This window comes from Prionailurus viverrinus, chromosome B3 (genome assembly GCF_022837055.1).
Source record: "Prionailurus viverrinus isolate Anna chromosome B3, UM_Priviv_1.0, whole genome shotgun sequence".
In the NCBI taxonomy this organism is placed as follows: Eukaryota; Metazoa; Chordata; class Mammalia; order Carnivora; family Felidae; genus Prionailurus; species Prionailurus viverrinus.
The window spans coordinates 143,394,886-143,422,372 of NC_062566.1; the positions used below are offsets into that span (position 1 = coordinate 143,394,886).

A 27,487-nucleotide genomic window follows, 5' to 3' on the forward strand; every position below is an offset into this window, starting at 1 on the left:
TTCAAAGCCATTGTTTTCTTGTTGATTTTTTGATCACGTGATCTGTTCATTATTGTGAGTGGGGTGTTGAAGTCTCCTACTATTATGGTATTCTTATCGATGAGTTTATGTTTGTGATTAATTGATTTCTATATTTGGGTGCTTTCACCCTTGGCGCATAAATGTTTAAAATCGTTAGGTCTTCTTGGTGGATAGACCCTTTGATTATGAATGATGTAATGCCATTCTGCATCTCTGGATGCAGTCTTTATTTTAAAGTCTAGATTGTCTGATATCAATATGGCTACTCCGGCTTTCTTTTGTTGAACATTAGCATGATAGATGGTTCTCCATCCCCTTATTTTCAATCTTAGGTGTCTTTAGGTCTAAAATGGGTCTCTTGTAAAAAGCATATAGATGGATCTTGTTTTCTTCTCCATTCTGTTACCCTATGTCTTTTGATTGGGGCATTGAGTCCATTGACATTCAGAGTGAGTACTGAAAGATATGAGTTTATTGCTATTATGATGCTTGTAGAGTTGGAGTTTATGGTGGTGTTCTTTGGTCTTTCTAATCTTTGTTGATTTTGGTATTTATTTATTTATACAGATATATTTTCATCTTTTCTCCCCTCAGAGATTCCCGCTTAAAATTTCTTGCAGGGCTGGTTTAGTGGTCAAAAACTCATTTAATTTTTGTTTGTATGGGAATCTTTTCATCTTGCCTTCTATTTTGAATGATAGCCTTGCTGGGTACAGAATTCTTGGCTGCATATTTTTCTGATTTAGCACACTGAATACATCCTGCCACTCCTTTCTGGTCTGCCAAGTTTCTGTGGATACGTCTGCTAAACCTGATCTGTCTTCCCTTGTAAGTTATGGACTTTGTTTCCCTGTTGGTTTTATGATTCTCTCCTTGCCTGAGTACTTTGTCAATTTGACTATGATGTGCCTTGTTGATGTTCGGTTTTGGTGGAATCTAATGGGAGTCCTCCGTGTTTCCTGGATTTTGATGTCTCTGTCTTTGCCCAGGTTAGAAAAGATTTCTGCTATGATTTGCTCACATAACCCTTCCACCCCTATTTCTCCCTTCCACTTCTGGGACCCCTATGATTCTCATGTTTTTCCTTTTTAATGAGTCACTGATTTCTCTAATTCTTAAATCTTGCTCTTTTGCCTTAATCTCCCTCTTTTTTTCTGCTTCATTATTCTCTATAAGGTTGTCCTCTATAATGCTGATTCTCTGTTTTGCCTCATCCATCCGTGCCACCACTGCATCCATCCATGATTGCAGCTCAGTTATAGCATTTTAAATTTCATTCTGGCTATTTTTACTTATTTTGTCTCTGCAGAAAGAGATTCTAATCTATTTTTGACTGTAGCTAGTATTCTTATTATTGTGATTCTAAATTCTGGTTCAGATATCTTGCTTATATCTGTGTTGGTTAAATCCCTGGCTGTCATTTCTTCGTGGTCTTTCTTTTGGGGTGAATTCCTTCATTTTGTCATTTTGCAGGGAGAAAAGGAATTAATGAGGTCGCAAAATTGAAATAAAAAGATAAAATTACAAAAATATTAAAATTAAAAATTAAACACACACAAGCAAATTGAATGGAATATGCTAGATCCTAGGTGTGTTTTGTTCTGGGTGTTGAAATTGGTTTGACAGAGAAAAAAATGGGAGGGGGAGAAAATAAAGGAAATAATTTGAGAATTTGAAAAAATGAATACACTGAAGTAGACCAAAATGAGATGGTGGGAGTAAAATATAGTTTGGAAAAATATACAGAAAAGTAAAGAACATAATAGAGAAAATAAAGAAAAATATTTTTAATAAAAATTAAAAATAAATGTGATTTTTTTCTTTTTCTGTATTCTAGAAAAAAGAGAGGAAACGAAAAAGAGAAAAAAGATAAAAAAAGTAAAAAAATGAAATCATTTGAAAATTCAAAAAGTGAATACACCATAGTAGACTACAATAAAATGATGGAAGTAAAATAGAATTTGAGAAAATTTACATAAAAGCAATCAATATACTAAAAAAATTAAGGAAAAATATTTTTAATAGAAATTGAAAGTAAAATCAAGTTTTTCTCATTTTGCATTCCAGAAAAACCACAGAAACGAAGAAGAGAAAAAAAGAAAAAGAAAGAAAAAATTAAAAGGAAATTGTTTGGAAATTTGAAAACGGGAATACACTGAGGTAGAGTAAAATAAAATGATGGAAGTAAAATAGAATTTGAAAAAAATACAGAAATGTAAAAAATATAGTAATAAAAATTAAAGAAAATATTTTTAATAACAATTGATTATAAAAATAATTTTTTCTGTTTCTACATTCAAGAAAAAGAAAAGTGTAAAGGAGAAAAAGAAAGAAAATTGACTAGATGAATCAGCTAACAGATTGAAGTAGGACTGAAATTACTTCCTTATCCCCTAGATGTCAGTCTGTGTAGCTCTTTATAGTCCATAAGGGAAGTGGCAGTGAGACTTGTGTGCCTGAAGAGCACTGTTGGCCCAGTTGGGCGGGGCTCAGTGTAATGGCCCTGCTGTCCACTAGATGGCGATTTTAGGCTCCTGGGGTGGATTGTTGCCGTGCTTGTAGTTGCGAATGCACATGCGCAGGAGAGGTGAAAATGGCGCCACCGAGGTACCCAGTCTGTTCTCCTGGATCAGCAATCGCGCACCCATCCTCTGTCTTCAGCCCTTGTCCGCTCCCCGCTCTTTCACTCTCTGTGACCAGGCCCCAGGCCGCACCTCTCTCCCAAGTTTTGTCACAGACGCGGCTGTTTTCCCCAGTCCCTTACGTCCAAAGGACTGCGGCTTTGACCTGATCTGCCCCTCTGTGGGAGGGTCTCACCTAGCAATGGCCGAATGAGCAATGGCCGAATATAGGCTGCACCTAGGAACGCTTGCTGGATCCTGTTGTTGTTGGTGCCCCGAGACTTTGGCCAGGTGCCAGCCCGCCCCAGAAAAAGTTCGCGAGAGAGTGTAGCAACAGCGTTTCATGGATTATGGAAAATCACAACACACGTCTGGCATCAGGCTTCACCCTAAACGACCTTATTCCAGCACCAGCAAATGTGGCCGTTTTCCGGGGTCTGCTGGGACCAGATGGCTTTGGCAGTCTCCTCCAAATGTCCTTCCAGCAGTGGAACTTCCTTTCCCTGTGTGGCCTTAGAACATCCCGGACCCCACTCTGTTCCTGGGATTCTCCCTTGCCACCAGAGCACCTCCAGGTATCGAGCTGTGGAGTTGCAGCCTTTGCACTCCCCTTGTTTACATTCTTAGTGGAATTTACCTACTCTCCGTTCTCCTTTGTCCCTTTTTAGTTTAGTCCCTGTGGCTGTTTCCAATTTTCCACGTTCTTTCCAGCTGCTTTTGGGGATGGGTGCTTTTCCTGTTTTCTCCCCCACTCCCCAGTCTCCGTCCTCTCTCCGCCTGCAAAAGCACCTCCCTTCCTGCAGCTTCTTGCTCCCCAAGGTCCCCTCTCCACACCAGGTACCTGTTGAATTCTGTGGTTCAGGTTGTACAGATTGTTGTGTTCATCCTCAATCAGTTTTCTAGGTGTGTAGGATGGTTTAGTGTTGGTCTGGCTGTATTTCATGGACGCGAGACACACAAAAATCTTCCATGTTGTTCCGCCATCTTGTCTCCTCCCCCATTGACTGCCTGATTTTCATTTGAACATTTGAGGATATCATGCCACTCCCTTCTTTCCTGCAGGTTTCTGTGGACACTGCTGCCATAATCTTTTATCTTCCCATATTCGTTAGCAAACTCTTTTGTCTTCATGTTTATAGGTTTTTGTAATCTGTGTATTTTGTGAATTTTACTATGTTATGTATCAGAGTCAGCCTGCTTTTTTTTTTTTTTATTTTAATGGGAGTTCTCTGTGACCCATAGATGCGGACGTCTGTTTCCTTCACCATTTAGTGGAAATTTTCCACTCTAATGCACTCAGACAAAACTTCTCTCCTTTTTTCTCCCTCTCTTCTTCTTCTGGGACTCCTTTGAAAAGAATTTTATTACACTTTATGGAGTTGCTGATTCCCTAAGTATACGTATGTGATGCAATGTTTTAATTTTCCTTTTCTTTCCTGCTTCATTTCTCACAAAATTTTATCTTCCATGTCACTTACTCATTCATCTGCTTCTTTCTGCCTTGAGTTCATTATATCCAATCAGGTTCACATCTCGGTTACAGCATTTTAAAAATTTCAGCTTGACTGGGTTTTAGGTCTTTTCATCTGTAGTCAGGGTATTCTCATGTCTTCTAGGCTTTCTCAAGCATAGCTAGTATCCGTATGATAGTTTTTAAAAGTTCAGTTTCCTTATGATAGGTATTAAATTGTTTGAGGCTTATTATTTATATGTGTTTTAATTATATCCCTGGCAATGTCATTTATGGGTTTTTTTTTTGCAGTGAATTCCTCCATCACTCAGTATGTCCATGTCTCCGCTTTCTTAAGTGTTTTAGGAAAACCCTGTTATGTTTTCTGCTTCTAGAGGAGTGTCTTTTTTGAGAAATGTTTACATACTGTTGATAACCTGACATTCTGGAAGCATTTCTTGCATGTGCTGTGTGCACTGTGCTGTCATGTATTGGCTGCTCTGTCCCCCAGGTCATTCCTCTGCAGAGTTCTCCTTGCCTCTAGGGGAGATTTTTTCAACTTTGTCCATAGTGTTGTGAGTTTTAACTATGTGAGTTTAGTCTCCTTATTAAAAGAGGCTAATTCCTATTTCCCCTAGAGGTGAAGCTATGCCTCACTATATGGTCAGTAGACTTGGTGCCTGTGAGGGTATATGGTGGTCTTTGGAGTGAGGGGTGCAATGGTGGTCTGGGTTCTAGGCACTCTTTCCCTAGTAAGGAAGCACCTGAGGAAGGAAAGGTGGGTATAGCTTGGTGACAGTGGCTCAGTATCTACTGGGGTGTTTTGCTGCTCACTGAATTCTGTCCATGATAATTGGTGGGTGGAAATATTGGCATCGACTCCTTCTCTAGTCCCTGCAGTTGGAGTTTCCAGCCACCCCTGTTCAGGAAGCCCTCACAAAAAGAGAGTAATCTGTACTCATGGGTCCCAGGCTTCCTTCAGAACCCAGCCTTCACCCTGCCTTTGTCCAATCCATTGGCACACCTGGCAGCTCAGGGCTCTTATGTTTTATCTCAGGAGCTCTAGCTGGGTGTGAGTACACCAAATTGTATGAACTCATTGCGACAGGGACCCCACTGATCCTCTGGGACAGTGTCTTGCTGTGATGTGGTTGGAGCTGGTTATCCCAGAAGGCAGTTGCATGAACACTAGGAGCTTGGAGTTCATTGTGAGGAGGAACAAGAAGGGAGCGTTCAGTTAGCTGCTCTCAGCAGAGGCTCCTATGCTAATGACCAGGGCAGTGCAATGGTGCCTGTCAGCTCTCCTGCCTCATGAGAGGCAATGCCCTGTCTCCCAAATGCACTCCAAGAAGGTAACTGTCTCACCCGATATGACCCAGGGGATCCTCAAACCGCAGCAGTCCCTATGGGCCTCAGGGCTCCTTCTTTACAGAAGCACTACTATGCCCACCAGGGTCCACCCCAGTGATGGCATGGACTTCAAAATCTTCAGTTTTTGAACTTGACATTTACCGCAGGTTGACTTGTCATGATTACCTTTTTGTGTCATTGTGACTGCGTCATGGGTGTCCAGATTCACGACTGTTTCTGTGTATGTCTGTGATGAGTTTCCAGAAGAGATTGGCATTTCCATCCATGGTTTCTTTCTGCCTGGGCGTCACCCATTCCATCATAGTTCTTAGTAGAATCCGATGCAGAGGGAGGAAGAATTCCCTCATTTTTACTTCCCATGTGCTTGTTTGAACTGGAACATTGGTCTCCTCCTGCCCTTGTTCTTAGAGTTACATCATCGGCTCTGCAGGTTCTGAGACTAGACACTAGTTCAGAATCAGGCGAGAATTATACCACTGGTTTTCCTGGCTCCCCAACTTGTGACAGTAGATCATGGGACTTCTCAACATATTTTGTCATGGACCAATGTGCTTTGGGTTCTGTTGCTCGAGGGAATCCTGATTAATACATGGAGATGATTTACCTCTTGTTTAGAGGAATTGAATAAAGCTGTAGCTCATTTAAAGTCCTGAGTTGCAACGTTCCATGAAGGAAGTGTGACATTGTTTGATTGGGACAAGGGCTGGGTGAAGATAATGGGGAGCTGTGGGAGCTTGTGGTCCTGGCTGCACAGGGAGTGCATCTGGGACTCATGTAAATGTTTATCTATTGTGCCTCAGGAAATCTGTAATTCACTCCTGTTGAGGGACAGGAGTAAGCAATGCAAACAACTGTGTCATTGTGCATGTTAGGGTAGTTTTCCTAGGAAAACAATGATCTAATTCACACAGCTAATAGGTAAACACAAAATCCTGTGTCCAGAGAGGCTCCCTGGAGAAACTGCTGTGTGGAGAGGAAGCCCCAGACCCTGACAGGAAACCTGCCTGTAACCTCCATCTACACCTGCTCCTGGCAACACAAAGCAGGATTGTGCATAGTGTGCGCCCCCTGGTGGTGCTGATCCCCTCCTGCAGGGAGGTTTGTGTCTGGGCTCCCAGCGAGGTCCCCTCACCGTGTCTCTTGCACAGTAATATATGGCCTTGTACTCGGCCTGCAGGTTGCTCATCTGCAGATACAGCATGTTCTTGGAGTTGTCTCCGGAGATGGGGAATCGGCCCTTCATGGAGTCTGCGTAGCTTGTGCTACTTCCATCATCATAAATATATGCGAGCCAGTGCAGCCCCTTTCCTGGAGCCTGGCGAACCCAGCTCATTCCATAGCTACTGAAGGTGAATCCAGAGGCTACACAGGTGAGTCTCAGGGACCCCCCCAGGCTGCACCAGGTCTCCTCCAGCCTCCACCAGCTGCAGGTCACACTGGACACCTGCAGACACAAGACATCTTGGTCAGGAAACTGTCACACATCTATTGGTCTCACTCATATCTACTCACATACTCAGTGTCTCTCGTTCACCATGAATTACCTCTTAAAAGATTAACCAGAAACACCCAGCCAAACACAAACTCCATGGTGAGGTGTCTGTTATGTCCTGATCTAGAATGGGAACACCTGGGACTCCCGGGACTGGGGCTGCTCTCCCAGCTGCAGAGTCTGGGATGGGCTGGTTTTATCAGCAAAGAGAGGACCCCATTTGCATGTTCTCTGACATATATATCAAGTTCCAGTGTTAGCTTTGATTCTTTAAAAATGAACGACAGGGTTAGGGTGTGTTAGGTGCTGTGACAATATGAATAATTGTATTCAGTGAATACAGGTATATTTTCAGTCCTGTGTGCATTTTTACAGTTTTTTCATCAACATAGATCATTTTCACTCTACAAGTATTTTACATTATTTTTGAAGTTTAACCCAAAATACTTTATTCTGTGTCATTTTCACTTGTATAATTTTGTTATTTATTTTGCATGTATTTTCATGCTGGTGTGTAGAATCACAGGTGGTTTATTTTTATTTATTTTCTTTGTTCATTTAGTGTCCTGCTCTTTTCCTCATTAAAAAAAAAACTGATTCTAATATTTTTTGTGGTATCTGTAGGGTTTTGTTATGTTTAAGGTCAATGTCACCTGCAAACAAGTAATTTTCCTTCCTCCTTATTGATTTAAATGTCTTTTATTTTTTTTATTCCCAATTTTTTTCTGGTTACGTCTTCCAGTTGTAGGAGAAGAAAGCTTTTCCCTTCTTTTCTCTGGGATTTAGCCAGTGTAAGGATTCAATTGACATAAGACATATCTACAGGAGAGAATAAATTTCATTTTGTAAGTGCATGGCCTTCCTAATGATATGACACCCAGAGAAAGGACAAAGCAGGTGGCACTTGTGTCTTTCAGAAACAAATCATTGGATTTGGCAAGAGTTAAGTTTGAGGTATTATGTTAGGCACCAATTAAGTAGGTTTGTTTGCATAGCCTTCTTGTCCCTGTGTTCCTTATTCTGGTGTTAACGATGGTTCTTCCCTCTTGGTACAAGGGAGGGAGATTTATATCCTGCTGTCAAGGGACGATGGCGAGTCTGAGTGTACTTGGACTATTTCTCAAGTGACTTTCACCCATATAAGCAGTGTGACAAGATGACATAGTTTGAGGTGGCATATGTATTCTTCACATTACCATGGGGAATGCTTATGTTAGGGGTGACCATCATTGCCTGGCTCCTGATTTGACAGGAAAGCCTTTAGCATTTTACGGTTCAATATGCTGTCAGGTGTGGGCTTTTCATAGTGGCCATGATCATGTGGAGGTAATTTCCTTCACTTCCTTTTTAATTGGGTTCTTCTTAAATGATGAACATGTGTTGAATTTTGTCTAATGTTTTGATTCAATCATTCCCTCTGTTAATGGAGGACATCACATTTATGCATCTGTGTATGTTGAAGGATCCTTGCATCCTTGGAGTGAATCACACTGGATTATGTTGTATGATCCTCTCAATATTCTGTTGAATTCAGTATGCTCAGATTTTGTGAAGGAATTTTGCATGTATGTTCATTTGAGATAGTGACCTGTAGTTTCCCTTCTTGTGGTGTCTTTTATGGTTTTGGTGTGAAAACAATGCTGTCCTCACAAATTTCATTTGGGAGTGCTGTTTTTATCAGTGGTTTGTAATAGCTTGAGAAATATTGGCATTAATTCCTCTTTAAATACTTAGAAGTTTTAATAAAGCCATGGACTCGTATGCAGATTTTTTGGAGGGTGAGGTTTTAGATAGAGAAATCTTATTAATTTTTCTTTTGTTCATTTTGTATTTTTCCATGAAACAGTCTTGGTGGACTTCATTATGGCATAAAATGTATAATTTGTTCTTGGTGATCTAATTGTTGGCTTATATATAAAAACCTAAGTTTTTCTTTAATGATCCTTTTCATGTCTTTAGTTCAGTTATGTCTCCTCTTTCAATTCTGATTGCATTTGTTTGACTCTTCCCTATTTCCCCAGGCTACCTATTTGTTTCAAATTTTACATATTTTTCCAAATACAAATTTTTATGTAATTGATTTTTTTTCTGTATTTGAGATAGTCTCTATGTTCTGTCTGCTTTATCTTTTTATGTTATTTTTATGTTTATCTTGTTATGTCAATAAAAATGCCAATGAGTTTTTTAAGGAATCTGAAAAATATACAATTCATATGAAAGCACACAACACATGGAAACAACAAAACAATCATGACGTCGAGAGAACCTGGAGACATCACACTTCTCTCTTTCTAAAGATATTGCAGAGGTACATTAACCACAACAGTGTGCTGCTGGCGTCAAATGAGACATTTAGACCAGTGGAGCTCATTACGGAGCCCAGAAGTAGAAGTTTGCAGATGCAGTGAGCAAATCCTCCACGAGATTTCCAACAATGCACAGTGGGGGTAGGATAGTGTCTCTTAAACATGGTGTTGAGTAGGGGCACCTGTGTGGCTCGGTAAGTTAAGCATCCCACTTCCACTCAGGTCATGAACTCATGGTTTGTGGGTTCGAGCCTCACATCAGGCTCCTGCTGACAGCTCAGGGCCTGGATTCTGTTTCTGCCTGTATCTCTGTGCCTCCCTACTCATGATCTGTGTCTCTCCCTCAAAAACAAAGTAAAAATTAAAAAATAGTATTGATATATACATGCAAAATAATAACATTTGACCATAATCTTGCTTCATACATATACGTCGACAGAAAAAAATCTCAAAATGGATGAAGGATAAAGAACACTTGAACCTAAATGCCTTCAAAGAAAACATGAAAGATAAACATGATGACATTCACTTGAGAATGACTGATTTGATATAAAAGCAAAGTCACAGAGAACATAGCAGGCAAAGGGGACTACACCATACTAGAAAAGGGGCAAGCAAATATTTGCAGAGCTGGAAGGCAGTCTATGGGAGGGTAGACATTACAATAAAAAATACTGAAAAGGAGTTAATATCCAAAATGTAGGAGGGACAATAAGGTGTTCTCATTTCCCTACCATCAGACCACACCTCAAGCTTCCCCCTTTCCCTAATGGAGACCCACCTCCATTCAAAGTGCTCCTCAGAGGATGAGTCTTAAAGATGTGCCCACTAGTGTCTGGGCCTCACATGCACAAGAGAATGGATTGCCCCCAGTGCAGAGCCTGTGCTCAGGGGGGTGAGAAAGGAACTGCCCCCACCCATCAGTAGCCAGATGCCCTGTCTTGCTGCAGAGGGAGGACCTGACCCTGTGATAGACTCTATTACCGCAGGATGTTCTTGCTTTACCTCCTCACCGTGTAACACCCCGATCTTGTGAGTAAAGTAAGAACAGAAATTGATTCAGAAGGCAAAGCTACTGATTTGTACAATGTAGGAACGATAAAGTCTTTTGTCATCTATTACCCTCCCTCTCCATCTTTTGTCCCTAACCGGGCTGCTGCTCATGCCTCAATTCCTGGTGATGAAGATGCATTACTGGAATGAACATCTTGATTTTCTTGTCAATGCCATTGCACTCTGATTCACTAGTTCTCTTTTCATGTATGCCTGGGGAAGGCAACTAAGTTGGGCTCAATATTACTCCAAGTTCTTGAAGCCAACTTACATTCTGTGCCTTCACCCAAGGCTGCACTCTTGTTTCGTATGTCCGTGACTTGTCACTCTATTACCAAAGGAGTCAGAGAGCCCTTGCAGACTCCCCCACCCTCCTAAAGCACCAGCCGGACAGGGCCATACACCCTCCTGTCTTCTTAATGTCCACGGTTGCAAACAGCTACTGCCAACGAGGACTATGTCACAGTGCTTCAAACCTCCCCACAAAGTGTCTTGTCAGTTTTTCACATCCCTCTCACCAGTCCAAAAAACAGTTGCATAACCTTATAAGGAAACCTGGCTACTGCTTCCCAGGGACCCCTAACTTCAATGCTTTGCTTTGCATCAGGAGGGAGCCCCTCACCCCTACCTGATGCTGCCACAGATTTCTTTTCGTGGCTTTCAGAGTCATTAACCTACTTTAAAGTGTTAATATTAGCTCTGTGCACACCCCAAACTCTCATCTGTCTGAATATCAATAACATGTTTCACCTCTCATTCCATGGAAATGGAGTGGCTACAGGTATCCTGCGACAGCCTGTGCCTCTCAGATATGTCCTAAACTTTCTTCCCATGAAAATTAGACCTTGGGCCATCAGGCCCCACTGCATGCTTGCACCCCCACAACTGCTGTCTGGATACATTAGGATCCCCACTCACCTCTGTATTCCTCTCTGACAAGTTTGTAATTTCCAGGCCCACCACCTACCTACCAGCAGGCCACTGACCAACCCCTCCATCATCTTGTGTCATGTTAACAGTTTAAATGAGGCTATCCCACTCCCCTCCCTAAAAAGGGAGACCTGGGGTACCTGGGTGGCTCAGTTGGTGGGCATCCTACTTCAGCTCAGGTCATGATTTTGAGGTTTGTAATTTGAGCCCTGCAACGGGCTGTGTGCTTTCAGCTCAGAGCCTGGAGCCTGCTTCAGATTCTGTGTCCCTCTCTCTCTGCTCCTCCCAACTCACACTCTTTCTCTCAAAAATAAATAACCATTAAAAAAATTTGGGGGCGCCTGGGTGGCGCAGTCGGTTAAGCGTCCGACTTCAGCCAGGTCACGATCTCGCGGTCCGTGAGTTCGAGCCCCGCGTCAGGCTCTGGGCTGATGGCTCAGAGCCTGGAGCCTGTTTCCGATTCTGTGTCTCCCTCTCTCTCTGCCCCTCCGCCGTTCATGCTCTGTCTCTCTCTGTCCCAAAAATAAATAAATGTTGAAAAAAAAAATTAAAAAAAAAAAATTTAAAAGGGGAGACCCTACTTCATTCCACACGATTGCCCTCAGCTACAGGAATGGTTTCTGGGACATCTGGTGGTCAACACTGAGTTCTGTTTAAAAAAATTTTTTTTTCTTTACATGTATTTCTTATTGAAAGGCAGAGAGACACAGGGTGTGAGCAGGGGAGGGGTAGAGAGAGGGGGAGACATAGAATCTGAAGTAGGCTCCAGGCTCTGAGCTGTCAGTCCAGAGCCCGATGTGGGGCTTGAACTCACAAACTGCGAGATCATGACCTAAGCTGAGGTCCATAGCTTAACCAACTGAGCCACCGAGGTGCCCCACCCTGACTTCTATTTTGTGACAGCTTCTGTATGTGGGGAAAAATAGGAACCACTCAGGCCAGTGTCCCTACTAGAAGTACTCCAGGCGTCCTCTCTGCCTGCTGTAAAATCAGTCTAAGCCACTGGGCTCCCAGGTTTTCCCAAGCTTGCACATCTGCAAAGGGAAAGACTGCCACTGTTCACAGGCATTCCAGACATACACTGGAGTCTCCAGGGCTGTTGGCACCCTCTGGAAATCCCACAGGTCCTAACCGCCATGAGTACCAGAGGACAGAGGACATTTTGCCAGCAGGCCTATAATTGCTGCCCTATTATATGCAACTGATCTTTCTGCTAAAATTGCCAACAGTCACTCTCTAGCCCAAACCGTGAGGAGACTGCCACTGTCTCTCCAGCGACTGGCAGAGCTCACAAGGCTCTCAAATACACAGCCAAGATCAGAGGCCCCTGTCCTTTCCATCACTTTAGAAGCCTGCCTTTTTCCCTGACTTGGACAATTGTTTATTATGTAAGTTCCGCATAATGGGAAAAGACAGGTGGACAGATAATGATCAGATGGGGTGTACATTGGGGTTGAATGGGCTTGCTGAGGCCCCTTTCTTCTCTCCTTTGGTCTTGCACCAACCCCATGAGATGGGATAATTAGGAAACTGAGAGAGAGTGGGTTCTTCCCAGGCATCCACTAAACCTCTGACTAATTATTTCCCAGGGCACTACTTGTAAATCTCTCCAAGTTTTGTATAATATCACCAGCCCCCAGGGAGTCCCTCTAGCCCCTCCCTGCCCACTGGGGCACTCTAGATGGATTTGACAAATTGGCTTCGTCTTTGGTTAATAGCCGCATGTTTGGTGGATGGACTGATGCTGTCTGACTAGACATGCCAATGCCATGACTGTGGTGAAGAATGTAATGCCTGAAATGGTTCCTGGATTTGCCATTCCATTATGGATTTAGCCAGACCAAGGAACTCACTTCAGCACATAGACAAACTATGTACTTGCAAAGACTGGGGGTGATAATTAGAATTTCATACCCCATATCATCCTTAATCATCACAGAAGAGGACGATGAGGATATGTGGATTAGGGGAACAGATATGGAACATGAAAAACTAGACACAAAATTCCTTCAGTAAAAATCCTCCTGGAAAGTGGCCTGGAACATCCAGAAGCATTGTCCTTGGCCCTTAATGAGATTTGGAATGCTCCAAATAGCAGGCAGGGACTGACCCCCTTTGCAACAGTATTTTCGAAAGGAATCCTTAACCCTTTCTTTACTGATTGAGTGAACTTCATGATAACTTATATGACCAAGTTGATACCATGCATAGCCATGTCCAAGAACTAACAGGTACACTTGGGTCATATCATCCACAGACAATAAGAACATGGCCTCTGCCACTGACTAGCCTTGCCACCCTTTCTACAGAATATGGGACGCTCATCAGGTCTTCAGAGAGCACCCAGTGCCACCTCGCTGAGAAGGACCTTATGACGAACTGCTAACCGACTACACTGCCATCAGAATTTAGGGAAAGATTCCTCTGGATTCACGCAAGCTGCACAAAATAGTTCCGGATCGCCATTGTCAAGACCGTGGATGACCATCCCCATGTAGACCATTGGTAAGGATTCCCAGAGCCAATTCCCAGGCTCCGGAAGCACATGGCATCACATAGTAGGTCATGGATAAAAAAACTGCATTTCCACCTAGTTTCATTTTCCGGCTCTTTCCTGTCAGGAAAAAAAAAAAAAACTTTTTAAAATGGAGCCCACCCTTTCCCCTACTATTAAAAGACTGACTATATTTCCTGCTCTCCCTCTGAACCTCTATGACTGTCTGTCTTCAGACTGCATCTGCCCCATTCACCTGTGTAGTTATCTCAGCAGGTCAGACACAGACCCCTACACAGGTTTTCCAAGTCCTGTCTACAGTAAATAATCAGTCTGATTGTCAATTGTTTTGACATCAGGATAGCAAGTAAGACCCCAAAGCAGTGTTATTTCCTGCCAATGCAAGCAGGTGAATGCACCATGTGGATGGACAAATGGAAGGGTGTGGTGTCCACAACCAGCACGACAATGTCACTCTGCCTTTCCTTCCACTGCATTGATTGGGACCACAACTTTGATGGAAGCTTCAGGATTGTCCTTTGCTCAGGTGAAGAATTGGGAGAGAATATTTCCCTTTGTATGAAGACGTTCATGGTGCTGGGTTCTCTCTCTCGGTGACGTAGCAAGGCAACCTGGTGCCAGATGGTCACTAGGTGCTCCAGCATAACCCCCATGGCACAAACACTTTCCAGATCCCAAAATGTTTCATTGGCACTCAGACTACCAGGAATGCATGATAATTGACCAGTGACAGTGACCCTCAATTGCCCAGACCAGTGGGAACTCATGACAGGCTCTACATGAGCTGGTCATGCTAACATCTTGGCACTCTTTGGACTGTTAGGAATTCCCAAGGCAGCAGGGTAGAGATGTACAGGTTGAGAGCAGACTGTGGCTAGGACTCCTTGTTCATTGATGCTGAATGGGACATACTGGCTAGCTCAGTCACGACAGAGTATGCCTAAAGTGACTTACGTGGTAAATGTTATGTTACGTACATTTAATCAGAACTTAAAAAGGAAGGACTGATACACGTCACAACATGGGTGAATGCAGAAAACATCCTCAGTGACAGAAGCCATCCAAAAAGGCCACTCAGGAACCATCTTGCTCTTTTTTTTTTTTAACATTTATTATTTATTGCTGAAAAAGAGAGACAGAGACAGGTCATGATAGCGGGAGGGGCAGAGCAAGAGGGAGACGCACAATCTGAAGCAATCTGCAGGCTCTGAGCTGTTAGCACAGAGCACAAAGCAGGTGCTGGAACCCATCAATTGGAGATCATGACCTGAAGTGAACTGGGCCTTTAGCAGACTGAGACCCCAGGCGCCCCAGGAACCACCTTGCTCTTTAAATCCCCCCCCCAGGTAACACAGATAGGGGAAAGTCTCAGGAGCACTTCCCCAAAAGAAACCGGATCAGAATGGGAAAAGACATTTCACAGTGGGGCAGGAGGGGAAACTTGAAGTGGGCCTGTAGTCTGGGTTCTAATGTGGAAACGCAGGGATTTCCTCATTTGGGGTTCTGTGGTGGTTTCTCGGGAGGGCATCCCCGTTTGGGTTAAAACGCACGAAAGTATCTCATGTGAAGTGGCAAACGCGGCAAAGAAACCAGCGTCCAGGTAAAGTGTATTTGCGCTGCTGTGACACGTTCATTGCACGTCTGAAATCATAGAGTAAGGTACTCCTCCAAACAACCGTGTCAGCCCCGCATGACAGAAGCAAGAGAGGGGTCAAACGCTGTGACGCAGGCCCACGCCCAGACCCAGCTCACCCAGGCGGAGAGGCCATGGGCCCTGCAGGAGGCAGCACGTGAGCCAGAGGCACGTGGGAGGGTTCAATTGGTGGCCACGTGTCTTGGGTGCAGCGGAAGCAGTGGGATTTGGAATTCCGGTTGTCCATAAGACGCCACGAATAAGCTGTTAGAAGTGCGAAAACCAATGAAGGGACATCTCACCGAAGTGGACTCGGACTCGGGAGGCGGGGAGGGGAGGCTGGAAGGCGGAGCCCAGCACCCAGGGTCAGGCTCCGGAACAACCCATGGCTACAGACCCAAGATTAGAACCCTCCGCAGAGAGAAGCCCCAGGCTCAGGCCCCGCCAGGGGGAGCTGTGCCCTGAGGCCCCTACAGGAAACCCACCGCGCCTGCAGCCGGGCCAGGGAGGCGCCTGTTCGCCCTGCAGCCCTGCTTTCCTCCTGCGGACCTCGCTTCAAAACCACCCTCCCAACTTCCTCTTCTCCGGAAACAGCGTTCCTCTCCGTGTGCTCCCCACCCGGCCGCGGTTCTGCCACAGCTTGCTGGGCCCGATGGCAATTCTCCGCTACTCCTGAATAAACCCACTTTTGCTGGTAACGTAACTGGCGGCGTTGTTTCCAGGGCAACGGAAGGATAAACGAGGACACTCGCGGGATAGGAGATCAGCACGCACACACCACGTGCACGTCTGCACGCTCCTGACGACCCGTCGGAAAGAGAAAGGAAGAGACGGTGCCATTTACAACCGCCGCAGAAGGAACGACGTGCCCCAGAGGAAATCTGAGCAAGGAGGTGGCAGGCCTGCTGTCCCAGAACAGGGCGCTGGGGACAGAAACGGAGGAAGACTCACGGGGGCGGAGAGCGGCTCTGTGCTCCTGGCCGCGGAGGAACCGACCCCGTGAGCACGTCTGTCCTGCCCGGAGCGACCTGCAGCTCCGGGGTGTCGCACCGAACTCCCCACGGCGCCGTCGCAGACTCGGGAGGGACACGCCGCCCCGCGCGGAGGCTGAAGGGACCCGCGAGGCCAGAGCGGCGGGAGTGCAAGCTCCGCCAGGGGACCCCGCTCCTGGACCGCGAACCGCATGAGGAATGGCGGGAACCGAGTGGGCGCGGAGCAGGAACACGGCCGCGCGGCCCCGCCGCCCGGCGCCGGTGAGGTAAGCCCCGCGGGGGACACGGTGTCACCGCGCACGACGCCGCGCAGGGTCCTTTCCCCCCAGGGTCTGGGGAACACCGCCGCCCTCAGCCTCCAGGTTCCGGAAGCTCCTCCTCCCGGGGCCTGGCTTTCTCCTCACCTGCTCCTGCCTTGGCGGGTCGTGAGGAGACCGGGTTCTTGTCCGTGTGGACGCAGGGCCACGTGCCCCTGAATCCTCCACAGCGGGTCCTGAGGAGCCGGGTTCTTGTCCGTGTGGACGCGGGGCCATGTGCCCGTGAATCCGCCACAGCGGGTCGTGAGTACACCGGGTTCTTGTCTGTGTGGACGCGGGGCCACGTCCCCCTGAATCCTCCACAGCGGGTCCTGAGAGGACCGGGTTCTTGTCCGTGTGGACGCGGGGCAACGTGCCCCTGAATGCTCCACAGCGGGTCCTGAGGAGACTGGGTTCTTGTCCGTGTGGACGCGGGGCCACGTTCCCCTGAATCCCCCACAGCGGGTCCTGAGAGGACCGGGTTCTTGTCCGTGTGGACGCGGGGCCACGTCCCCCAGAATCCTCCACAGTGGGTCCTGAGGAGACCGGTTTCTTGTCCGTGTGGACGCGGGGCCACGTCCCCTGAATCCTCCACAGCGGGTCCTGAGGAGACCGGGTTCTTGTCCGTGTGGACGCGGGGCCACGTCCCCTGAATCCTCCACAGCGGGTCCTGAGGAGACCGGGTTCTTGTCCGTGTGGACGCGGGGCCACGTGCCCCTGAATCCTCCACAGCGGGTCCTGAGGAGACCGGGTTCTTGTCCGTGTGGACGCAGGGCCACGTCCCCCTGAATCCTCCACAGCGGGTCCTGAGAGGACCGGGTTCAGGTCCGTGTGGACGCAGGGCCACGTGCCCCTGAATCCTCCACAGTGGGTCCTGAGGAGACCGGGTTCTGTCCGTGTGGACGCGGGGCCACGTGCCCCTGATTCCTCCACAGCGGGTCCTGAGAGGACCGGGTTCTTGTCCGTGTGGACGTGGGGCCACGTCCCCCAGAATCCTCCACAGTGGGTCCTGAGGAGACCGGGTTCTTGTCCGTGTGGACGCGGGGCCACGTGCCCCTGAATCCTCCAAGCAGGTCCTGAGGAGACCGGGTTCTTGTCCATGTGGACGGAGGGCCACGACCCTCTGAATCCTCCACAGCGGGTCCTGAGGAGACAGGGTTCTTGTCCGTGTGGACGCGGGGCCACGTGCACCTGAATCCTCCACAGCGGGTCCTGAGGAGCCGGGTTCTTGTCCGTGTGGACGCGGGGCCATGTGCCCGTGAATCCTCCACAGCGGGTCGTGAGTACACCGGGTTCTTGTCTGTGTGGACGCGGGGCCACGTCCCCCTGAATCCTCCACAGCGGGTCCTGAGAGGACCGGGTTCTTGTCCGTGTGGACGCGGGACCACGTGCCCCTGAATCCTCCACAGCGGGTCCTGAGAGGACCGGGTTCTTGACCGTGTGGACGCAGGGCCACGTCCCCCTGAATCCTCTACAGCAGGTCCTGAGGAGCCGGGTTCTTGTCCGTGTGGACGCGGGGCCACGTGCCCCTGAATCCTCCACAGCGGGTCCTGAGGAGACTGGGTTCTTGTCCGTGTGGACGCGGGGCCACGTTCCCCTGAATCCTCCACAGCGGGTCCTGAGAGGACCGGGTTCTTGTCCGTGTGGACGCGGGGCCACGTCCCCCAGAATCCTCCACAGTGGGTCCTGAGGAGACCGGGTTCTTGTCCGTGTGGACGCGGGGCCACGTGCCGCTGATTCCTCCACAGCGGGTCCTGAGAGGACCGGGTTCTTGTCCGTGCGGACGCGGGGCCACGTCCCCCAGAATCCTCCACAGTGGGTCCTGAGGAGACCGGGTTCTGTCCGTGTGGACGCGGGGCCACGTGCCCCTGATTCCTCCACAGCGGGTCCTGAGAGGACCGGGTTCTTGTCCGTGTGGACGTGGGGCCACGTCCCCCAGAATCCTCCACAGTGGGTCCTGAGGAGACCGGGTTCTTGTCCGTGTGGACGCGGGGCCACGTGCCCCTGAATCCTCCAAGCGGGTCCTGAGGAGACCGGGTTCTTGTCCATGTGGACGGAGGGCCACGACCCTCTGAATCCTCCACAGCGGGTCCTGAGGAGACAGGGTTCTTGTCCGTGTGGACGCGGGGCCACGTGCCCCTGAATCCTCCACAGCGGGTCCTGACAAAACCGGGTTCTTGTCCGTGTGGACGCGGGGCCACGTGCCCCGGAATCCTCCAAGCGGGTCCTGAGGAGACCGGGTTCTTGTCCATGTGGACGGAGGGCCACGACCCTCTGAATCCTCCACAGCGGGTCCTGAGGAGACAGGGTTCTTGTCCGTGTGGACGCGGGGCCACGTGCCCCTGAATCCTCCACAGCGGGTCCTGACAAAACCGGGTTCTTGTCCGTGTGGACGCGGAGCCACGTCCCCCTGAATCCTCCACAGCGGGTCCTGAGGAGACCTGGTTCTTGTCCGTGTGGACGCGGGGCCACGTCCCCCTGAATTCTCCACAGCGGGTCCTGAGAGGACCGGGTTCTTGTCCGTGTGGACGCGGGGCCACGTCCCCCTGAATCCTCCACAGCGGGTCCTGAGAGGACCGGGTTCTTGTCCGTGTGGACGCGGGGCCACGTGCCCGTGAATCCTCCACAGCGGGTCCTGAGGTTACCGGGTTCTTGTCCGTGTGGACGCGGGGCCACGTTCCCCTGAATCCTCCACAGCGGGTCCTGAGAGGACCGGGTTCTTGTCCGTGTGGACGCGGGGCCACGTGCCCCTGAATCCTCCACAGCGGGACCTGAGGAGACCGGTTTCTTGTCCGTGTGGACGCGGGGCCACGTCCCCCAGAATCCTCCACAGCGGGTCCTGAGGAGACCGGGTTCTTGTCCGTGTGGACGCGGGGCCACGTCCCCCTGAATCCTCCACAGCGGGTCCTGAGGTTACCGGGTTCTTGTCCGTGTGGACGCGGGGCCACGTCCCCCTGAATCCTCCACAGCGGGTCCTGAGGAGACCGGGTTCTTGTCCGTGTGGACGCGGGGCCACGTGCCCCTGAATCCTCCACAGCGGGTCCTGAGAGGACCGGGTTCTTGTCCGTGTGGACGCGGGGCCACGTCCCCCTGAATCCTCCACAGCGGGTCCTGAGGAGACCGGGTTCTTGTCCGTGTGGACGCGGGGCCACGTCCCCCTGAATCCTCCATAGCTGGTCCTGATGAGACCGGGTTCTTGTCGGTGTGGATGCGGGGCCCAGGTCCTCCCGAATCCTCCTCACCAGCCCTGTGGAGACCGGAATCTTCTCGGTTTGGATGTGCGCACTCGTCCACCCGAAGCCTCCACAGCGGGTCCTGAGGAGACCGGGTTTTTGTCAGTGTGGATGCAGGCCCAGGTTCTCCCAAATCCTCCACAGCAGGTCCTGAGGAGACCGGGTTCTTCTCAGTGTGGACACGGGTCCTCGTCCCCCTGAAGTCTCCACAGTGGGTCCTGAGGGGACCGGGTTATTGTCGGTTTGGACGCAGGGCCACGTCCCCCTGGATCCTCCACAGCGGGTCCTGAGGAGACCGGGTTATTGTCAGTGTGGACGCAGGCCCAGGTCCTCCCAAATCCTCCACAGCGGGTCCTGACAAAACCAGGTTCTTGTCGGTGTGGACCCGGGTCCTCGTCCCTCCGAAGTTTCCACAGCGGGTCCTGAGGAGACCAGGTTCTTGTTGGTTTGGACGTGGGCCCTCATCTTCCTGAATCCTCCTCAGCGGGCCCTGTGGAGACCGGATTCTTCTCGGTTTGGACGTGGGCCCTCCTCCTCTCAAATCCTACACAGGGGTCCTGATGAAACCGGTTCTTGTCAGCGTGGACATGGGCCCTTGTCCATCCGAAGTCTCCACAGTGGGGCCTGAGGAGACTGGGTTATTGTCGGTTTGGACGCAAGGCCACCTCCCCCTGAATCCTCTACAGTGGGTCCTGAGGAGACCGGGTCTTTGTCTGTGTGGATGCAGGCCCAGGTCCTCCTGAATCCTCCACAACAGGTCCTGACGAAACCGGGTTCATGTTGGTGTGGACCTGGGCCCTCGTCCTCTGTAATCCTCCACAGGGGATCCTGATGAAACTGGTTCTTATCAGCATGGATGCATGCCCTCCTCCGCCCAAAGTCTCCACAGTGGGTCCTGAGGAGACCAGGTCCTTGCCACGTGGACAGGAACCCATGTCGTCCTGTTCCCCCACTGTGAATGTAATGGCACAGCCTTAAGGTCAGACTGGTCCTTCATGAAGAGCTCCTTAGATTGTGTTGTCAAGGGTCTCTACTCTAGGTTGGAAATGGTCAAGGATCTTGGGCTCATGACACAAGGCAAAAACAAAAAACAAAAACCCCACACTCTTTGAATTGTCCCCATTCTATCTTAGAGTTGGATGGCGTCACCTGGGCTTGACCTCTCCCAGTGGGCCTGTGCTGCCATGCCATAAAAATCCAAGTCCCAGGAATCAGAGCTTCTTTCTTCCTACCTCTGTGGGCTCTGGGGGCTTGGGGAGCATCTTCCTCAGAGCCTTCCCCCTTTTTTTTTTTCTGTGTCTCCTGCCCTGCCTTGGCATGCTTGTCATGGTCTTTTTTTTTTTTAATTTTTTTTTCAACGTTTATTTATTTTTGGGACAGAGAGAGACAGAGCATGAACGGGGGAGGGGCAGAGAGAGAGGGAGACACAGAATCGGAAACAGGCTCCAGGCTCTGAGCCATCAGCCCAGAGCCCAACGCGGGGCTCGAACCCACGGACTGCGAGATTGTGACCTGGCTGAAGTCGGACGCTTAACCGACTGCGCCACCCAGGCGCCCCTGCAAGTATTTTCTTGACAATTGTTGCATTCTTGCTCATTAGGGCTAGTGGCCTGTAAGCCTCATTTTTAGTGGGGTTTAATCTGGTTTGGAACCGTGAACATACTGATCTTATAGAATCAATTTGGAAGTTTTCTTTCCATTTCTATTATTTGGAACAGTTTGTGAAGACAGGAATATTCTATTCTACTTAAATCGAATATTTGACACTCTTCTTAAATATCTGGTAGAATTCACCTGTGAACCTATCTGGCCCTGGATTTTTGTGTGTCAGTAGATTTTTGATTAATGATTCCATTTCTTTGCTCATTATCAGTTTGTTCCCGTTTTCTCTTTCTTCCTTTTTCAGTTTAGGTAGTTTACATTATTCTGGGAATTTATCCATTTCTTCCACATTGCCCAATTTGTTGGCATATAAATCTCCAAACTATTTCTCATAGTTGTATTTCTGTGGTGTCAGTCGCGATGTCTCCTCTCAAATTCTGATTATATTTACTTTCGTCCTTTCCCTTTGTTTTTGCCAAGTCTGCCCATGGGTTTATCATTTTTATTTATTCTTACAAAAACCAACTTATAGTTTCATTCATCTGTTATAATGTTTTTTTTCTTTCTATATCATTTATTTCTGCTCTAATCTTTTTTGTTTACCTGCTCCTGCTGGCTTTAGGGTTCATCTGTTGTTCTTTTTCTAGCTCCTTTAGTTGTAAAGTGGTTGTGTGTTTGAGACCTTTCTTCTTTCTTGAGTTTGGCCTGTACTGCTATATATTTCACTCTTCCATCAACTTTGCTGCATCCAGATGGTTTGGAACTGGCATGTTTTCATTTTCATTTGCTTCCATGTATTTTTTATTGCTTCTGTAATTTCCTGAAAATCTCATTCCGCTTTTACTACAATGTTCTTTAACCTAATGTATTGGTGGTGTTGCCCAAAGTTTTCTTGGGGTCGACTTCAAGTTTCATAGTGTTGTGGTTTGAAAATACGCATGGAATGACCTCAGTGTTTTTGTACTTGTAGAGGGCAGATTTGTGACATAGTATGTGATCTGTTCTGGAGAATGTTCCATGCACACTCAGAAAGAATGTGTCTTCTGGTGCTTTAGGATGGAATGTTGTGAATATATCCGTTAAGTCCATTCAGTCCATGTGTCTTTCAAAGCCATTGTTTCCTTATTGATTTTCAGCTTAGATTGTCTTTCCATTGTTGTAAGTGGAGTGTTAAATTTCTCTATTACTACTATTGTCTATTATCAATGAGTTTCTTTATCTTTCTTAGTAATTGAGTTATATATTTCAGTGCTTACATTTTTTGGGTATAAATATTTAAAGCTTCAGATCTTCTTGTTGGATAGACCCCTTTATGATGATATACTGCCTTCCTGATCTCTTGTAACAAACTTTGGTTTGAAAACTTTGGTTTGATATGAGTGTGGTACTACAACTTTCTTTTGACGTCCATTATCATGATAAATTGTTCACCCTCCCCTCACTTTCAATTTACAGGTGTTTTAGGTTGAAAATGAGTCAATCGTGTGCAGTGTATAGAAGGATCTTGTATTTGTTTTTATCCATTCTGGTATCCTATGTCTTTTGATTGGAGCATTTTGCCCATTTACATTCACAGTAATTATTGATAGATATAAACTTAGTGCCATAGTATTACCTCCAAAGTCATTGTTTCTGGAGATTTTCTCTGTTTATTTCTAGTCTTTGTTACTTTTAGTCTTCCTTTCCCACTCAAAGAGTCCCCTGTAATTTCTTGCAGGGCTGATTTAGAGCCCTGAACTCCTTTGGTTTTATTTGTCTGGGAAATTCTATCACTCCTTGTATCTGAATGACTGCCTTATGGAGAAGGTATTCTTAGCTGCATAATTTTCAAATGCGCATGTTGAGGATATGATGCCACTTCCTACTTGCATGAAGGTTTCTGTAGAGACATCTGCCATAGTTTTTTTTTTTTTTAATCTTCCCTTGTTAGTTAGCAACCTCTTTTGTGTTGATGCTTTTATGGTTTTTCTTTATATGAATATTTTGCCATTTTCCTATGATATGTTTCAGTGTTGGCCTGCCTTTTTTTTATTTTATTTTAATGGGTGTTCTCTCTGCCTCCTAGATGTGGATGTCTATTTCCTTCCGCAGCTTGTGGAAATTTTCACCATAATTCACTCAGCTAAAATGTATCCCACTTTTTCTCCCTCTTATTCTTTTGGGACTCCTTTCAAAAGAATGTTATTATAGTTTATGGAGTTGCTGATTTCCCTAAGTGTATGTTTGTGATGCAATATTTTAATTTTCCTCTTCTTTACAGCTTCATTTCCCCCATACTTTTATCTTCTATGTCCCATCCACATTCATCTGCTTCTTTCAGCCTTGAGGTCATTATATCCAATCAGTTTCACATCTCGGTTACAACATTTAAAATTTCATCCTGACTAGTTTTTAGGTCTTTTCTGTTTGCAATAAGGGAATCCCTCATGTCTCATATATTTTCCTCAAGCACAGATAGTATCCTTATGATACTTTTTGAAAATCCTGTTTCAATATGAGAGTTTTAGAAATTCTGTTTGAGGCACATTAGTTTATGTGTTTTAATTACATCCCTCACAATGCCCTTTTATCATTTTTTCTTTTAGGATGAATTCCTCCATCATGTTGTTGTCTATGTCTCTGCCTTCTTAAGTGTTTTAGAAAATCCTGTTATCTTTTCTGCTTCTAGGGTAGTATCTTCATTGAGGAGTGTTCACATACTGTCCAGGGCCTGACACTTCATGAAGCATTTGTTTTATGTTCCGTGGCACTGTGCTGTTGTGTTTTGGCTGCTCTGTCCCTCTGGACAGTCCTCTGCAGATTTTCTCCGGGCCTCCAGTGGGGAGTGTTGGACCTTGTGCCCAGTGTTGTGAGTTTTCACTAGGTGAGTTTGGTCTGCTTGTTAAAAGAGGCTAATTCCTATCTCCCCTAGAGTTGAGCATATGCCTCACTGTATGATCAGCTGACTTGGTGCGTGTGGGGGTTTACGATGGTCTTTGGACGAAGGGGTGCAGTGGTGGTCTGGTTGCCAGACACTCTTCCCTAGTAAGCAAGCACTTGATGGGGGCTGGAGTAGGTGGAGCTTTGTGTTAGTGGTTCAGCTTCCACTGGGGATGCTGTGCTGCTGAGTGAAACCTGTCCACCCTGATTGGTGGGAGGAAATACTGGCATCAGCTCCCTCTCTAATCCCTGGAGTTGGATTTCCCAGCCTCCCCTGTTCAAGAAGCCCTCACACAGAGAGAACACTTGTGAGTCCCAGGCTTCTGTCAGAATTGCTTTCACCCTGTCTGCGTCTAAGCCATTGGCCCATCTGGTGGCACAGGGCTCTTATGTTTTATCTCAGGAGCTCTAGCTGGGTTTGAAAACTCCAAATTGTATGAACTCAATATACAGGGACCCCACTGATCCTCTGGGAGAGGGTCTTGATGTGCTGTGCCTGGAGCTGGTTTACCCCAGATGGGCAGTTGCATGAACACTAGGGGCTTGGAGTTCATGGTGAAGAAGAACCAGAAGGCAGCGTCCAGCTAGCTGCTCTCAGAAGAGGCTCCTGTGCTAATGATAAGGGAATTTTAATGGGGCCTGTCAGCTCTCCTGTCCTATGAGAGGCAATGCCCCGTCTCCCAAATGTACTCCACAAAGGGAATTGTCTCTCCTCATGTGACCCAGGGGATACTCAGACCACAGTTCCTCTTATGGTCCTCTGCCCTCATCCACAGGAGCACTGCTGTGCCCACCAGACTCCACCCCAATGATGGGATCGACTTTTAAATCTTCAGTCTTTGAGCTCCACGTTTATAGGAGATTGACTTGTCATGATTAACTTCATGGGTTATCTTGACTGCATCCTGGGTGCCCAGATTCACCACGGTTTCTGTGGATGTCTGTGATGTGTTCCAGAAGAGATTGGCATTTCCATCCATGGTTTCTTTCTGCCTGGGCACCACCCATTCCATTAAGGTTGTGACTAGAATCTGATGCAGATGGGGGACGAATTCCCTCATTTTTACTTCCCATGTGCTTGTTTAAACTGGAATATTGGTCTCCTCTGGCCCTTTTTCTGAGAGTTACATCATCAGCTCTCCACGTTCTGAGACTAGACACTAGTTCAGAATCAGACAAGAATTACATCACTGGTTTTCCTGGGTCTTCAGCTTGTGACAGTATATCATGGACTTCTCAACATATTTAGTTATGGAAACCAATGACCTTTGGGTTGTGTTCCTCAGGGGAATCTTGACTAATACATGGAGATTGTTTGTCTCTCATTTAGAGTAATTGAATAAAGCTGTAGCTCATTTAAAGTCCTGAGTAGCAAAGGGCTATGAAGAAAGTGTCACATTGTTTGACTGGGACAAGGGCTGGGTTAGGATAAGGAAGAGCTGTGGGATCCTGTGGTCCTGGCTGCACAGGGAGCGCATCTGGGAATCCTGTAAAGGTGAAGCTGTTGTGCCTCAGGAAATCTGTAATTCACTCATGTTGAGGGACTGGAGTAAGCAAGTGCAAACAACTGTGTCTTTGTGCACATTAGTTTCCCTATGACAACCCAGTTGCTAATCCAGAGAGTTAATAGGTAAACACAGAAGCATATAACCAGGGAGGCTCCCTGGGGAAACTAGTGTGTGGAGAGGAAGCCCCAGACCCTGACAGGAAACCTGCCTGTAACCTCCATCTGCACCTGCGCCTGGGAACACAAAGGAGAATTGTGCATAGTGTGCGCCCCCTGGTGGTGCTGATCCCCTCCTGCAGGGATGTTTGTGTCTGACTTCACAGTGAAGTCCCCTCACTGTGTCTCTCGCACAGTAATATGTGGCTGTGTCCTCAGTCTTCAGGTTGTTCATCTGCAGATACAGCGTGTTCTTGGCGTTGTCTCTGGAGATGGTGAATCGGCCCTTCACGGAGTCTGCGTAGTTTGTGCCACCTCCAATAGTATAAATGTATGCGACCCACTGCAGCCCCTTCCCTGGAGCCTGGCGGACCCAGCTCATTGCATAGCTATCGACGTTGAATCCAGAGGCTACACAGGTGAGTCTCAGGGACCCCCCAGGCTTCACCAGGTCTCCCCCAGACTCCACCAGCTGTTCGTCACACTGGACACCTGCAGACACAAGACATCTTGGTCAGGAAACTGTCACGCATCCACTGTTTCACTCATATCCATTCACAGACTCAGTGTCCCTCGTTCACCATGAATTACCTTTTAAAAGAGCAACCAGGAAAACCCAGCCCAGCACAAACTCCATGGTGAGGTGTGTGTGTTCTGTGCTGATCACAGAATGGGAACACCTGGGACTTCTGGGGCTGGGGCTCGTCTCCCAGCTGCAGGGCCGGGTCTGGGCTGGTTTTATCAGCACAGAGAGGGCTTCATTTGCATGTCCTCTGACATATATATCAAGCTCCAGACTTAGATTTGATTGTGTAAAAGTGAATGACAGGGTAGGGACGCACTTCAATATTAGTTTGTGTGGAATGGTGTGTGACAATATGAAGAATTCTTTGTTTTTAGTTTTGGATTTTTACCTTTATTAATGGAGGCTTCGGCATAATCTTTAAGAAATATTTACCTCAACAGCATGATCATGCATTATTTTCTCTTACAATATTTTAATTTGTTATTATTAATTAGTATTTATTTTTAGTTTTAAAAATTAACATCCAAATGAGTTAGCATATAGTGCAACAATGATTTCAGGAGTAGATTCCTTAGTGCCCCTTACCAGTTTAGCCCATCCCCCCTCCCACAACCCCTCCAGTAGCCCTCTGTTTGTTCTCCATATTTATGAGTCTCTTATGCTCTATCCCCTCCATGTTTTCATATTATTTTTGTTTCCCTTCCCTTATGTTCATCTGTTTTGTCTCTTAAAGTCCTCATATGAGTGAACTCATATGATTTTTGTCTTTCTCTGACTGACTCATTTCACTTAGCATAATACCCTGTAGTTCCATCCACATAGTTGCAAATGGCAAGATTTCACTCTTTTTGAATGCCGAGTAAT

At 47.2% G+C, this 27,487-nt stretch overlaps 1 gene segment (V, D, J or C); it reads right to left on the reverse strand.

The window, feature by feature from the left end:
- Positions 1-1,190: 1,190 nt before the first annotated feature.
- On the reverse strand, positions 1,191-26,817 carry LOC125168495 (immunoglobulin heavy variable 3-23-like). The segment is given in 3 exon segments: positions 1,191-1,250; positions 26,279-26,589; positions 26,689-26,817. Coding segments are annotated over 3 exon segments (402 nt in total).
- Positions 26,818-27,487: the final 670 nt, after the last annotated feature.